General features: G+C 60.3%; 3 protein-coding genes across 3 annotated transcripts; 2 read left to right on the top strand and 1 right to left on the bottom strand.

The window, feature by feature from the left end:
• Positions 1-200: 200 nt before the first annotated feature.
• Positions 201-2,627, top strand: VTJ83DRAFT_5313 (uncharacterized protein; the record flags this gene model as incomplete). The annotated part of the gene is made up of 3 exons (XM_071011900.1): positions 201-1,384; positions 1,456-2,158; positions 2,229-2,627. 3 exons carry the CDS (start codon positions 201-203, stop codon positions 2,625-2,627), a joined length of 2,286 nt encoding a protein of 761 aa, XP_070864688.1.
• Positions 2,628-5,085: 2,458 nt separating this feature from the next.
• Positions 5,086-7,102, top strand: VTJ83DRAFT_5312 (uncharacterized protein; the record flags this gene model as incomplete). Its single annotated transcript, XM_071011899.1, has 5 exons — positions 5,086-5,134; positions 5,233-5,635; positions 5,757-6,125; positions 6,293-6,971; positions 7,076-7,102. 5 exons carry the CDS (start codon positions 5,086-5,088, stop codon positions 7,100-7,102), a joined length of 1,527 nt encoding a protein of 508 aa, XP_070864687.1.
• Positions 7,103-7,521: 419 nt separating this feature from the next.
• Positions 7,522-14,738, bottom strand: VTJ83DRAFT_5311 (uncharacterized protein; the record flags this gene model as incomplete). Its single annotated transcript, XM_071011898.1, has 8 exons — positions 7,522-8,355; positions 8,416-8,733; positions 8,805-12,454; positions 12,514-13,185; positions 13,239-13,445; positions 13,504-13,709; positions 13,785-13,995; positions 14,057-14,738. The coding sequence occupies 8 exons, from the start codon at positions 14,736-14,738 to the stop codon at positions 7,522-7,524; spliced, it is 6,780 nt and encodes a 2,259-aa protein (XP_070864686.1).
• Positions 14,739-15,809: the final 1,071 nt, after the last annotated feature.

Here is a 15,809-nt window from a genome sequence, read left to right as displayed (position 1 = left end):
TAAACGGGTTTAGCGTGGCGCGCCCGACGTGTGCGCTTCAGGTCCTGTTTGTTCGATCCCCTCCAGAAAAATTCCCCCCCCCCACAACTTAGCCATCCCACGCCCACGAATCCTCTTGGACATTCTCCATCTTCGACGCTGCAACCAACGGATCTGCTCCCTGCTGGGCTGTTGCTTCATCGCTCCCGGTTGCTACAATCATGTCCAGCTCCAGGCCGCATTTCGGTGGTAAATACCGCCGCCGGGACGGCCGGAACGATGGCGATTCTCGAAATCGACACGGGCATTCGCCGCGGGACGCCTATCGTTCGTATTCTTCGTTTGACTCCAATCGCGATCGCGACTCGGACCCTCGAAGACCTCGCGACGCACCCTATTCAGGCGCCGATCGTGGATCCGATTCCTACCGCCCGCCCCAGGGCGACTTCACCTTCCGCGTCGACAAGCCTGCCGGGATTCAGGACGCGAACAGCTACCGCCCGCAGAACGATCGCTATGGACGCAATGATCGCCGAGACCCAGACTCCCGCCCATCGAAGAGGCATCGCGGCCCCGGAGAGGATTCCTATCGGAATGGGCACAGATCAGGGCCGGGTGACCGATACAGGCATGGCAGAGACCGGCCGTGGCGACCCTTTATTGCGGCAGAGCGCGAGATTTTGAAGGCGAATCACAACACGGGCGAAGACATTGAGCTTTATCACACAGCCAACGGCGTCACCTACCGGCCGCTCGACGAGCTGTCCGACAGCGACGAGGCCGACATGGACATCTCGGATGAGGAGGGTGCCGCTGGCGACGAGCCCCCGGCCAAACGCACGCGCACGGCTGCGGAGCAGTCGACGACTGACAATAACGTTCCCAAGTGGTCCAACCCGGATCCTTACACGGCCTTGCCGCCCGAGACGGCCCCGCAAGGGAAGAAGAAGGACGTGGTCCAGCTGATCCGCAAGGCTCGCGTTCAGACCGCCGAGACGCGCACTTCCCTGCCGTCCGATGCGGCCGATTTCATCGGTCTCGACTCCGACAGCGAGGACTCCGAGGCCGACAACAAGGATTCGGAGGCGCCAAACACGATATCCGACGAGGAGAGCGACGACAGCCACGACGGCGGTCCGGATAAGCCCGCCTCGCTGCCCTCCAGCCCCGAACGCGTCGAGGTGCACAGATCCGCCTTCCTTCACCCTGACACCCTGTCTTCTCTCACCAGCAGCCGAAAGCGCACCCACGACGGCGAGATCAAGATGCCGCATGCTCGGCTCAAGCCTGCCAACAAGAAGCCCCAAAAAGGCGTCATCGTGGACGAATGGAAGCCCATACACGGCCTGACCCCGACGCCGTGGCTGGGCCGAGACCACTCGGGATCTGCCAACATGGCTGTCTGGTAAGAGCTCTCCGCACCTTGGCGTTTGCTCGTTGCACCTGGGCCTCTCTGGCTAACCACCCGCCGCCCAGGCTTCACAAAGAGGTTGTGGATTTTTACGAGTACATCCGGCCGCGAGACTTCGAGGAGCGCCTCCGTCAGGAGGTCGTCGACAACCTGAAGAACTTTTGCCGCAAGGTGTACAGGGATGCAGAAATGTACCCTTTCGGTTCCTTTCCGTCAGGCCTATACCTGCCGACGGCCGACATGGACATGGTCTTCATGTCGGACAGCTACTTCCGCGGGGGGTTGGCCAAGTATCACACCAAGTCGTTCATGTTCCGCTTCAGGTCCAACCTGATTAGCCACGGGATCGCGTGGAACGACGAGATTGAGCTGATCACCAGGGCCAAGGTGCCGCTGGTCAAGTTTATCGAAAACAAGACCGGGCTGAAGATCGATGTCTCCTTTGAGAATAGCACCGGAGTAACAGCCATCAACACCTTCAAGGCGTGGCGGGATCAGTACCCTGGCATGCCGGCGTTGGTGACCCTGATCAAGCACTTTTTGATGATGCGCGGCCTGAACGAGCCCGTCAACGGCGGCATCGGTGGTTTCTCGGTCATCTGTCTGGTGGTCAGCATGCTGCAGATGATGCCAGAGGTCCAGAGTGGCAACCTCGACACCAGGCATCATCTGGGCCAGCTCCTCCTGCGCTTCTTTGACCTCTACGGCAACAAGTTCAACTATGAGCGCGTCGCCATCAGCCTCAACCCGCCCCGGTGGATCGCAAAGGTCAGCATCGTGTCCCGCCGCGTTAGATTGCGTCTTGTTTTGCTAACCGTCCATCGCCGTGGAACCACAGAACAAGGTGACGGCAATCGCCTACAAGAACTTTGACCGGCTTTCCATCATTGATCCAAACAACCCTTCCAACGACATCTCTGGCGGCTCTAGCAACACTCCGACTATCGTGTCTTTGTTTGCAGGCGCGCACAAGGCCCTGACGGAACGCATGGCACAGCTTGCGAAGGATCCCAAAAGGGCCGGCCAGAGCATCCTGGGGGTCATCCTTGGCGGCAACTATACCAGCTTCGAGACCCAACGCAACTATCTCGAGCTGCTGTCCAAGAAGAATCATTCCTTTCGTGACTCAAGCAGCCAAGCACAAGAACGGAACTCGGGTTCTAGCCGAAACCTACCGCCGCCTCCGCGAGCTCCTGCTGCCCGAAAGAACAGCGGAGGCTCGCGGAAGAGGAGATAAATGGGCGCGTGCTACACGCATCACGATCTCGCCCTCGGCCCACGCGATCCTACACGCGAACGGGATCCGAGGACGTATGGGGCCGAGCTTTCCGCGCATCAAGGTCTCTGCCTCTCGCACTGATCAGCGACGGCTCGGCCGACGGCGTTTGAATGGTGACCCAGAGTCGAGGCATCTGCTTCAGCTTCATGATACCCTTACGCATCCGCGTATTTTTTGTCCTGCCGTTCGGTCATGGAGGCAGTTGAGCCGGCTCCGCCGCTAGTTTTCGGGTCGTGGACCGGCCGGCGACGCCTCGCTCGTCGTTTTCCTGTTTGGGAATGCTCACCCATACTTTGTAGTGTAATGCGATGGCGGGCCAGCCCGGAGATCTTCGCATGTCGACGACGTTGACCGCCATCGAGGGCCGGCACGTGCAGGCCGTGACGGAACTTCCCCATCCATAGGCCAAGCTGGCTGCACAATCAACATGTTCTTTTCCTTGAGAGGTTCCCATCGTTGACCGACATCGACAAGAGCGCACCGAGGCCCCCTGACCGTTCTTGGCAGGGGGGAGCCTCGTGAAGACTACTGATGCTTCTTTCGCAGGTTTTCTTGAGGGGCAAACCCGCACACGCTGGAGCTTCGTTGGGCAGAACACAAGACGACCACGAGCTGGCAATCGCAACGTTTCGCAATGAATTTTGCCAGCGTTTGAGCTCAGCGTGGCGGCGAGCCTCAATACTTTTTTTTCTCCCCTTTTCTCTCTCACTGCATGCTGAGCTTTGACGTTTGGCTGTGGTGAGGGAATGGGGCTTTTTCAGATGGCAAGCAACAAGGACTGAAATCAAGATTCGACAACGGACGATCATCATCATCACCGTCCACATCTGCCTGCCGCGCTCCCGCGATCCAAGCCCGGCGCCGCTTCGGCCACGCCCCCTACGTCGAGTTGCCGTTCAGATTCATACGACATCACAAGCTGTTTCGTTGTTAGAAGCGGCACGGGCATGGCGTGCGTGACAGGCGGAGCAACGGGGACTTCCAAGGCAAAGCTTGAGAGACATTTCCGCACGCGATGAATCCCACCCAGGCCCCCCTGGTTCCGCTGGTGAAGTCCGATGCATTGCGGAGGGGTTGCCCCGGGCTGTCTGACCACCTGCTTGTCTTCTCACGAGAACGAAATGCCTACGTCATTTGTGTGTCATCTCTGCTCTGCAGACTCGCCTCTGGCTCTCTACCAAGCGGATGGTAATAGCTGATGACGGAGCGGCAGTTCGGCTCAACCGCTTGAGCCTCTCTACCCGCCGACGGTTACCTGCATGCGGTTACGGCGGCCGTCGCGAGATTTGTGAGAAGGGAGCATCTTTCCTTGGTCCATTTTCCGCAACATGTCTCAAAAAATGTGACACCATCCGGCGTCCCTCGCGGTTAACGTCGTTGTTCGGAGCCCTGCTGGCCTTGCGGGCACGACAGGCTTCGGGAGCTCCTTGAGCCGTGAAGAATTCTCCTCTACCTCACACAGGCGGGCAGCTTTATCCAGACATAGGGCTTACCAACGTAAGTGTGCGTTGTGAAACGCGGCGTAGTTATCTCTTTGCTCGGTCTGTTGTACATTTTGGGACCTCGTCTAGGAATCCATGGACCGACAAGGCTATTTTTGTAGTCTGTGTGTTTCCCACCTTTAGGAGATCGGGCTGAGAGAGCGCGGTATTCTCAACCCCAGCCATGGGAAGCGGTTTCCATGAAGGCTACGTGATCGTGATGTCACGTCACTTGCGGTGGTTTGAGCCTAGGAGCAACGATTAGATCAGACCGTCCGGCCACGAGCCGTCCACGGTCGGCTTAACCAACATCCTGTTTTGCCGGCAGCGATCTGAGGGACTTTTCGCAAGTCAACGACATGACTTTTTTCTTTTTTTGCCGGTTGGGCAACTTAAAGGGCAAGTATACTGCTTCTGATGGGCGTGTTTGCTTAGCTTCGCCTCGGAGGGCGTGCAGTATTGAGGAGTGCAACGTCCACTTGTGCAACCGCCAGGATAAACATCACGGCCTACAACACCTCACCAGCGACAGGCAGAACGGTGAGCGGCAGAGAAGAGAGAGGTTCAGATGTTCTGCGTATGAAAAGATCATGACGTGGATATCTCACTCGTGGGAAGAAGACCGTGGCTTTTTCGGGCCGTTAGAAAGATCAGACGTTTTTCCTGTCGCGCATCTACGTTCGTCTGTCTTGCGTCATGACGATGAGCATTGTTAGCATATGAGCCGGCCCGGGCTTTGGTTTGACCTTGAGATATATAAATACCAGTTCATTCGTCCTGTTATCCGAGCCTGGGGAGGAGCAGGAGCATCTAATTACCCCCCCCCCCCCCCCCCCCCCCCCTGATTCTCGAAGTCATCCATCTCCTTTCGAACTTGCTTGCGCCCTCGGTTCCCCTCGCCAACAGGCACATACACGTGCATCCATCTACCCAAGATGTACCAAGCCAGCAACGTCTATTTCATCTGCGCCTTCGCCGCCATTGGTAAGTCAGCGCCTTTCTCGCCCAGGCACCAAAGGCCGTGCTTGGTTGGGCGAACAGCCGCGCGAATCACCACTATTAACCTACATGGGATGGCGAAGGCGGTGCCCTTTTCGGATTCGACATCTCGTCGATGTCGGGAGTGCTCGGCACGCAAGCCTACAAGCGATACTTTGGAAACCCCGTCTCGTATGCTCAAGGCGGCATCACCGCCGCGATGCCGGCCGGCAGCCTCGTGGGCTCCCTTTTGTCATCCTTTATTGCGGATCGCTGCTCTCGTAAAGCGGCTCTGCAGTTCGCTTCGGTTCTGTGGATCATTGGGTCCATTCTCATGGCCGCGTCCGTCAACATCCCGATGCTCTGTGCTGGGCGCGTCATTTGCGGGCTGTGCGTGGGCATCGCGTCATCCATTGTCCCCGTCTACCAGGCCGAGATCGCGCCCAAAAGGATCAGAGGGAGGGTCGTGTCGCTGCAGCAGTGGGCCATCACTTGGGGTATCTTGATGTGAGTATCTTTCCTGCTTGCTCTGCGTGCTGACCCTCGTCGCCAGCGTCATCGTTCCCTCCCGGGGAAGAAGAGGGGAAGGGGGGAAATTGCTGAGCCAACTGACCCTCTTCTGCTCCAGCCAGTTCTTCATCCAGTTCGGCGTCGCAGAAGGCATCGGCGGCGGTCCTCAGGACCCAAACCAGCCCACTGCCGCTTTTCGCATCCCCTGGGCCGTGCAGATGGTGCCCGCCTGGGTGCTCTTCATCGGCCTCTTCTTCTGCCCCTACAGCCCGCGGTGGCTGGCGTCCAAGGGCCGTTGGGAAGAGGCCCTCCAAGTGCTTGCTAGCCTGCACGGCAACGGGAGGATCGATGACCCCAAGGTACTTGCACAGTACCGAGAGATTGAGGAGGCGCTCGAAAAGGAGCGTGAGCAGGCGGCCTCGCCCGCCAAGATGATGCTAGAGCGGAAAATGCTGCGGCGGGTGCTGCTTGGGATGAGTGTTCAGATGTGAGTTGACAGCACCTCTTGTGGTACAAGAGTGTTGGTCCGTTGACTCTGGGATCTCTAGGTGGTCACAACTTTCTGGAATGAACATCATGATGTAGGTAGCCGGATCCCCCTCTCTATTATCGCCCTTCTCAAGCGCCAGCTTCGTCCACTGACACTCGTCGCAGGTACTACATTGTCTACATCATGGAGGGGGCGCACATCGCCTCCCCTTTGGCAACGGCTTCGATTCAATATGTCATCAACGTAGCCATGACATTCCCCGCGGTCATGTGGATCGACAAATGGGGCCGGCGTCCATCCCTTCTCTGTGGTTCCTTCGGCATGATGACCTGGCTCTTCGTCTCGGGCGCCCTCCAACAATACTTTGGGCAACCCAACACCGACGCCACCCGGACGTCTCAAAACAGCGACATCACCTGGATCGTGTACAACAACCGGCCGGTCTCGTCGGCCATCGTCTCCTGCTCCTACCTTTTCGTCGCCACCTTCGCCATGACGTGGGGCCCCGTTTCGTGGACCTACCCGTCCGAGATCTTCCCGAGCAAGATCCGCGCCAAGGCCGTGAGCTTGTCGACGGCAGCCAACTGGTTTTGGAACACGGTCCTCGCCTTTGCTGTCCCGCCGCTGCTCTGGAATATCTCGTTCAAGATGTATTACGTCTTTGGCGCCTTCAACGCCGCGGCGCTGATCCACATGTTCTTCACGGCGCGCGAGACGGCAGGCTACACGCTCGAGGAGATGGACGACGTGTTTACCTCGAAGAGCTATCCTTGGGAGACGCATAAGAAGCCGAGGAGCAGGATGGATCAGATAGCGGAGGATATCGAGGCTGGGAATCTTGAGGTACCATCGTGGTCTTCTTCCTACTTACATGCGTTACTTCTCCCTCGTTGTTAATGTCGTGATGAAGCTGACAAACATTGCCCAGATTTCTGTCCCGATCCCAGGAGCACCAGCGGATGTTGCTCCAGTGACAAAGGTTGAGAGTCCTAACCCGTCTTCCTTGACGGTGGAAGACATGAAGACGGAATCTCCGCCAACAGCGCCCGTGGCAGAGTTGAAGTGAGTACGGATCATCTCAAGAACGGTAGGTGATGTGAGTATTAGACGTGGATCTACTGGTAGAGAAATGCCAACGCATCTTCCATCGGGGAAAAGAACCAAGGGGGGTATTGAAATAGGACTCGAGGACGTATTGGATGTCTACATACAAACCATATAAACAAACAAGCAAATAAACAAGATACAAAAGATGAGTACCTTACTTGACAGGAGCAAAACACCAAACAACCGAAACATATGGCAAACAATGTTAGAAACAAGCGCCCAAACAAAGATCCCTCTACACCTCCTCTTTTCTTCTTCTTTTCTCCTTTCTCCCCCCTCCCACTCCTTACTTCAACTCAGGCTTGACGATCTTGCTCTTGTCACACACGAGCTTCGACAACGTCTGCACCGAGCCGCTCGACAGCAGCTCCAGCACCTGCAAGTTCGCCTCAAACTCCCTCGTGATGAAGTTGCGAATCTCAATCGCCACGAGCGAGTCAAGCGGGTAATGCGACAGCGACCTCGTCACGTCCAGCTCGTCCTTCTCCATCATGAGCACCGAGGTGATCTTGTCCACGAGCCCGCGGCAGACGGCGTCCTCGGCCTCGGCGCGCGTGGCGGCCGCGCGGAGGGCAGCGTTGAACGACACGGTCGTTGTGCCCGACGACGCGGCGAGCGCCGCGGCCTCCTCCTCGGCGGCGATGCGCATCGCCTTGAACTTGGCATCGTCGGTCCAGAACGGCCGCAGCGTGGCCGTGATGCGCATGCCCGTGATGGTGTGGCCCTGGCAGGCCGTCGCCAGGGTGCCGTCAATGGCGGCGGCGAGCAGGGCCAGAACCTCGCGCTCGCAGATGGTATCGCTGCCCAGGTTGCGAGCCACCTCGGCGGCCTTTTCGAGGTCTTCGGCGAGGTAGCCCGAGTCCGAGACCGCGGTGAGGTCGAGGGAGGAGGCGGCCAGGCCCTGGGCGCGACGGTGCTGAACGAGGGCGTTGAGGAAGCAGTTCGCCGCGCTGTAGGCCGCCTGGCCGCGGTTGCCAACGGCGCCGGCGGCGGAGGAGATGGCGACGAAGAAGTCGAGAGGGGTGTCGGCGAGGGCGCGGTGGAGGTTCCAGCCGCCCTGGACCTTGCCTTCGATGACTTCGTGGTAGTCTTCGTAGGTCATCTTCTCGAAGAGGACGTCCTGCGTGAGAGGTTAGAACCGCGCCTGGCCTGATCGCTGGGGGCGGGCTTGTTGACTTACCCGAAGCACCATGGTTCCATGGACCACTCCGCGGATGGGAGGCAGATCGCCCAGCCCGGCGATGAGCTCATCCATCTCCTTCCTATCCGCCACGTTGCACCGGCGGACGACAACGTTGACGCCCTGGCCGGCGAGCTCATCCACGAGCTCCTTGACGCGGCCCGTGACGGAGCCGCTCCGCGACACCAGGACAATCGTCTTCGCGCCCTTGGATGCCATCCACCGAGCCATGCTCCTGCCCAGGCCGCCGGTACCGCCGACCAGAATGTATGTCGCATCACCCCGCAGGAGGGTCTCTGCCTTCGTGGAGCGCGCAGCCTAGGGAGGTCGTCTTGTCAGTTCTCTCCTTTCCTGAACCCGAAAGAAGGATGGGACTCCCGGCATCTTACCTTGACAATGTCATCCGCCCCCGGCACGACAACGATCTTGCCCATCGTCTTGCCAGTCTGCTGCGCCTTGAAGGCTTCTGCAACATCCGCCATGGAGAACTGCGTGACGGGCGTTGCCGGCTTGATCTTGCCGTACCTCAACAGCTGCGCCACATCCTCCAGCACGCGCTTGACGACCTTGGGCCGCTCCTCCAGCAACGCGAGAACATTGAGGGACATGAAGCTCGCGTTGTTGTCCGCCCCATCAAACTCCAGCTTGGCCTTGGAGCCGGCCTCCCGCCTCGCGATGTCAACGAAGCGGCCAAACTTGGCGAGGCACCTCCACGACTCGCGCAGTCCCTCCCCGGTGAGGGTGTTGAGGATGACGTCCACTCCTTGGCCCTGGGTCGCGCGGAGGATGGCGTCGCCAAACTCACCGCTGCGGCTGTAGAAGACACGGTCCTCTTGCAGCCCAAACTCCTCCATCAGCAACGCCTTCTTCTCGGCGCTTCCCACGGTGACAAACACCTCGGCGCCGGCCATCTGCGCCACGCAAATGGCCGCTTGACCAACCGCGCCCGCCGCGGCGTGGACGAGCACCGTGTCGCCATCCCTCACCCGCGCGAGCTCAACCAGGCCGTAATACGCAGTGGCGTACGCAAGCGGCAGGCCGGCGGCGGCCTCGAAGCTGACGTCCCTAGGGAGCCGGAACGCCAGCCCGGCCTTTGTCCTCGCCCGGGTGGCATACGCCCCCTGGGTCGTGAAAGCTGCGACGCGATCGCCCACCTTGAGCCCTGCCACCTCGTTGCCCACGGCCGTGACCACGCCGCTGGCCTCGATACCCGCGCTGGAGAGAGGGATCTGGCCCTTGAATGCCAGCCCATCGCGGTGGCTCAGGCCGATAGCGCGGACCTCCAGCTCGACCTCATCGCCACCCAGGGGCTGATCGACGGCCGGGTCGTCGACGAAGAGGATCGTCTCGGGCGCGCCGGCGACGGGCATCCGCATCTTCAACGCCCTGCCGCTCTCGCCAAACTTTGTCTCTTGCAGGGCGGACGGGTTGGTCCGACGGAAGACGTACTCGTTCATCTCCGGGTCGTGGACGATGCGCGGCGTGAAGAAGGCGCCGTTCCGCTCCATGAACTCCAGCTCCTCCGTCGCAGGGGAAGACGAGAAGGTGCCGAAGACGGCGCGGAACACCTTCATGATGACGCCGACGGTGCTGTCCTCCGACAGGTGGACCTGTCCGTCCAGGTCCAGCGTGGCAAACTTCATCGCCGTCTCGGAGCGGATCGTCCTGCTCAGACCCGTAATCATGTTGGCGTCGGGGTTGTTGGCGTTGTCGTACGCTCCACGGACAGTCCAGAGGACGCCGGCGGCGGTGGTGAGCAGGTTCTGGAGGGTGGTGAACTGCTCCGGCGTGAGGGTGGACAGGAGCGGCTGGTCGAGCTCGCTGAGGAAGATGACCAGCTTGCCGGCGGTGGAGATGGTACCCAAGGAGCCAAAGTCGGGGAGCTTGCCGGTGGCGGCCTCGATGGCGTTGGCGAGGCCGATGGCGATAAGCGCTTGGGTGTTGGAGTCCGAGTGGATGATGGCGACATCCACGTCCTCGGGCAGGAGCGGCTTCTCCTCGTCGGCGGCCTGAAGGATTGGCTCCCATTCCAGCTTGTAGCAGAGCTCTCTCGGGGCCTCGACGTCCGCTTGAGCTTCGCTGTCGAGGATCGGGGAAATGCTGAGCCCGTCGATGGAGATGAGCTGCTCAAGGCTGTCGGTGACAGCCGTCACGTTGACCTTGGTGGCCACCGGCTTGCCTGGGGGAATGACGCCCTCCGAGAGAGCGCGGACTGACACGCCAGGCTCCTTGGTCAGCTCGGCGACCCCGAGCGAGATCGTGGCTCGGTCCACGGCGGACGGCAGGTAGACGGTGCTGATGTCGCGCCGGCCAGCACCGAGGATGGGCCAGTACATCTCGATGAGGGACTCGAGGAAGGCCGGCTGGATGATGGCGTCGGTCAGATAGCCACTCGGCATCTCCTTGGCAACATCAGGCACGACGACGTCTCCCACCGCCCGGGTATCCGATGCCCGGCAGCTGGTCAACCCCTGGAAGGTCGGGCCGTATTCCACGCCCAGCCCGGAGAGCTTGTCGTACATGGTCGCCGGAGCGACGTCCGCGGCTTCGGGCTCCGCGGCGGCTGACCAAAGAGCTTTGAGCCTCGCCTCCCTGTCGTGCGCCTTCCTGGCACTATCCACATCGTTGGCGTTGCCCTCCAGCGAGGCGACGAGGCCGGCGCAGTGCTCCGTCCAGCCCTGCTCGGCGGTCCACGAGCAGATCCGGAACTCATCCCAGACGTCATCCGCCGACTCCCGGCGCGGACGCAGCGTGATGGTCACCTCGATATCCTTGTCTGGAACAACGAGGGGCTTGGCGATGGAAACGTCCCGGAGCTCCAGGCGGTCAAACTTGGCGTTCTTCATCGCCGCCTTTTGGGCCGCCGCTTCCAGGGCCATGGCCATGAACCCTGCCATGGGGAACATTGTCAGCGACTGGATCCTGTGGTGCCGCAGCCAGGGCAGATCGTCCAGCCGGACGATGTTGCGCCAGGTCGGCTCCAGGTCGTTGGAGTAGTTTGCCATGGTTCCCAGGATGTCGCTTCTTCCGCCGGGGGCGTGCTTGTGCATCTTTGACATGCGAGACTCCTGCCAGTACTTGGACGAGTAGTTCCACGGGTACCGCGGGAGGTCGGTCAGCAGCACGGGCTGCTTCGTCTGCACGGGGAAGTTGATGGCGCCGAAGTCGAGGTTGGCACCCTTGGTGAACAAGGTCCCCGCGAGCTCCAGGGCAGTTTCAACCGCGTCCCGCTTGCGGATGAGAGCCGAGGCGTAGGGGATCTTGGGGGCGGCGCCGCCCACCTCCTTCAGGATCTGCTTGATCGGGCCCTGAAGGCCCGAGTGCGGGCCCAGCTCCACGAGCATGTTGACGCCGTACTTGTGCTCGCCGACCGGCTCGAGCATGCTCTGGACGGCCTCCGAGAAGCGCACCGCGCAGGTCAGGTTCTGGACCCAGTAGTCGGCCTGCAGCTCGGTGCCGTCGATGAGGTGGCCGAGAAGCGACGAGTGGAAGCGGATGTCGGTCGGCACCGGGGCACGCAGGCCGGAAAGGGCAGCAGTGTACTCCTTGGCGACCAAGTTCATGTGGTGCGAGTGGTACGCCACATCGACCACCAGCCGCCGGTGGAAGACTTGCTTCTCCTCGCAGATCTTCTCGAGCTCGGCGATGGCGGGCTCGTCGCCCGAGATGGTGAGGCTCGAGGGGCTGTTGTAGCAGGCGATGCGGGCCTCTTTGGCTTTCAGACCCTCAAGGATGGGCAAGAACTCTTCCTTGCTCCCGCCCACAGCCATCATGCGGCCGCGAAGCTCAGGGTGCTTCTGCTTGAGGGCCGGGATGAGCCGGCCGCGGTGATATGCGATGGCCATGGCGGACTCGAAGTCGATGATCTCGGCCGCGTACGCCGCAGCGACCTCGCCGCTTGAGTGACCGGCAACGGCCGCTGGGCGGATGCCCCAAGACCGCAGGAGGTTGATCAGGGCCAGCTGGATGGCCGTGCATGACGGCTGGCTGATGTGAGCTTCGTTAACCCGGCTGGTCTTCGCGTCGCGGTTAAGCTCCTCTGCGTCCCTCAGGTTAGCCGCCAAAGCACTGTCAGTAAGCGGCATGGTGGTTTCATACCGATGAGAGACCAGTCGGCGCCGTTGTTAAAGAGGCATTGGTCGGCCCGCTGGATGCTGTGGGTGAAGACCGGGTACTGCTCGTAGAGCTCACGACCCATTGCATGCCATTGAGCGCCCTGGCCGGTGAGGATGAAGCCGATCCTCAACGGCTCGGTTTCTTTGCCCGGGGTGAACTTGTCGCTGTTGATGGCCTCGATGAGCTCAAACGTGTTGAGGGCGGGAACGGCAGCTCTCCATTGCAGATGCGACCGGCGCTGACCCAAGGTGTAGGCCAGGTTCATGGTCAGGTCCTTTTGGAAGAACTCTGGGCGCTGCTCGAGGTACACGACGAGGTTTTTCATGACCTGGGTGAGAGTGGCCTTGTCGTTGGCCGTCATGACGTAGAGCTTCCGACCTTGGTAGGCCTTCTCGGGGGACTCGTCGCCGATGGCCGATGCCTTCTGTCGGCGGAACGGGGCAGCCTCCAGGACCACGTGCCCGTTCGTGCCGCCGAAGCCGAAGTTGTTGACGCTGATGTACTTCTTGCCCCTTGGCCATGGGCGCTGAGCGGTAGGGACCTTAAGATTCCACTCCTTCCACGGAATCTTGGAGTTGGGGTGCTTGAAGTCGTAGTTGGGCAGGATGAAGCCGCGCTCGAGCATCAGCGCCGCCTTGATAATGCCGGCAATTCCTTTACCATGTCAGCGCAGGGTCAAGATTCGGCATTTCTGACGGTCGCCCTACCGGAAGCAGCCTCAAGATGGCCAATGTTGGACTTGACGGAGCCGATCCACAAGGGGTCGCGAACCGTCCTCTTCAGACCGAGCACATTCCTGATGGCGGTCGCTTCGATCGGGTCACCAACTCTTGTGCCCGTTCCATGGGCCTCGACAAATCCACACTGGTTGGGGTCGAGTCCCGAGTTCCGGTAGACTTGTTTGATGAGCTCCTCTGGAGGAAAACGTCAGTCGCTATGGCTTGATGCTAATCGAGAACGGCGTATCCTCACCCTGTGCTGCTCCGTTGGGCATGGTAATGCCGGGCGTCTTTCCATCCTGGTTGAGCCCGGTGCCGACAATGACGGCACGAATGGTGTCGTTGTCGCGGAGTGCCTGGTCCAGGGGCTTGAGCACGAGCATGCCGCACCCTTCGCCACGGCCGAAGCCCGTACCCCTTTCATCGAAAGCAATCGAGCGACCCGTGTCCGAAAGCAACCTGCACAGTTGTCAGAAGGGGGGGGGGGGGGGCCGGTACTACGTCGCGTTCTTCCTTTCGAGGGCGGCCACATACCTGCAGGTGGAGAAGGAGATCCAGAACTCGGGCAGCATGTTGAGGTGGCACCCGCCGACAAGCGCGCAGCTCGTCTCGCCAGTCCGCAGGCTTTGGCAAGCCAGGTGAACGGCCACCATGCTCGACGAGCATGCCGTGTCGGCTGTGAAGCTCGGTCCTCTCAGGTCGAAGAAGTGCGAGATGCGGTTCGACTGCATGGCAAAAGCGCAGCCTTGAAGGGACTTGTCAGGTCGAACGCGCGCAACAAAAGAGGAGGTTGGCGGGTAACCTACCAGTTGCTTGATGCATGGGAATGGTGTCAGAGTCCCGGAACAAGTGAGATTCATACTCGGCGAACGAGCCGCCGACGAAGACGCCAACGTTTTTGCCGACGATGGAATGCTTGGGGATGCCGGCGTTTTCGAGAGCCTCAAAGGTACACTCGAGCAGAAGCCGCTGCTGAGGGTCCATGGAGATGGCCTCCTTTTCGGTGAGGCCAAAGAACGGGGCATCGAAGGCGGAGAGGTCGACGTTGAGGAAGTTTCCGCCGACAGGATTCAGGGTGCCCCCCTTTCCTTGGTTCGGATGGTGAAAGCGGGAGCTGTCGAACCTCTCCTTGGGGATCTCAGTCCATCCGGTCCGAGCCCTAGCGCAGAGCTCCCAGAACTCGGCGGGCGTAGAGACGTTTCCGGGCATGCGGCAAGCCATGCCGACAATGGCAATGGGCATGGGCTTTGAGGACCCGTGGCTTGGCCCGTTGACTCCATGGGTGCTTCCATTGAAGTAGCCGTTTCCATAGCCGTCGGTGCGGCCGTTGGCCCTCCCGTTCGTGCGTCTGTTCGTAGGTCCATCCGTGAAGCCCTCGGGCTGCACGTGGATGTAGGGACTGCTGCTGACAGCGAAGGGATCGGCAGGCCTCTCGACGGTGGGACTCCCCGCGGAGCTGTTGTCCGGGGTTATCGCGATGGGCGCCATGGCGAGAGTTGTGAGGTGGGTTGGGATGAAATTCGCGGTTGATGGCGCCGCGACGTTGCCTCAGCCCTCAGCAGCTATGGAGAACATGAAACTATCCAAGAGCTCTCAGAGGCACGACGTGGTCCCATGCCACCAGCTCGTTCCAGGAAGATTACAACAGGCGCGGGCCTCGTCGGCTTAAGTATATGAGATGAAGGGATATCGCCAAGACATTGCCCGGTCTGTCGACGGTGAAGACTGAGCGTCCCCATTCACATGCTACGGGCAATCTTGGAGCTCGTCGGGAACCCCAGGGGGGTCTGCGTACATTCCGGTCCGCCTGCATGGGCATCTCCGGTGGAACGGCGTGACGATTGTACGCTTCGGGGCAGCGGAGGCCGGAGCATGCTCACCTCTTTGCGGCTGCTATCTGGGTAGATTGGCGGACGGGAACATGGACGCAACAAAGCCTCAATTTGCTCTGCAATATGGCGGGGGGCGAGACGCAACGTCCGGTTGGACTCGTCGGCACAGGCGAGCACAGACAATATCGACGAGAGGGTATCTACAGCTACCCCTGAGGTCGAGAAACCTCACCCAACAAAGCAGAGCAATCTTTTGGCGCCCGGAGCCAGGACCGAAGACGCCGTCACGGGCGAATCACAACGTGGGTGTGGCGCCGGGGGATCTTGAAGGGCCCATGAAGTTGCCCCGTACCCCCCGCGGGGTGGCCGTTCCTGGTAGTGACGGTGACGCGGCGTGTGGGGAGAACATGTCGCAGTGTGAGCTCCGTCTCCCTGTCGCGGCCCCTGGCACGATCTATCTGACCTTGAGGTGAGAGGTCCTTGGATCTTCCGCGTTTGCCCCTCCGGGAACCTCGTGGAGCCTCACATCGGCTAATAATTTCACCACGTCTAGAAGAGGCCCTATTCTACATGCTGTCGGAAAGCTTCTATCACCGATGGCCGTAGAAACATTGTAGAAAAAAGAAATCGCCCAGGCACCATCTATCACCCGTACAGAAACCTTCTGTCCTGATCTCTGATCATCGGCCGTTGCTCAGGATTCACATCCTCACCATGTCTGGAAAGC

Source organism: Remersonia thermophila, chromosome 5 (assembly GCF_042764415.1).
Source record: "Remersonia thermophila strain ATCC 22073 chromosome 5, whole genome shotgun sequence".
Lineage (NCBI taxonomy): Eukaryota > Fungi > Ascomycota > Sordariomycetes > Sordariales > Chaetomiaceae > Remersonia > Remersonia thermophila.
Note: the sequence above shows the minus strand (reverse complement) of the source record. Positions and strands in the feature narration are given on the sequence as shown.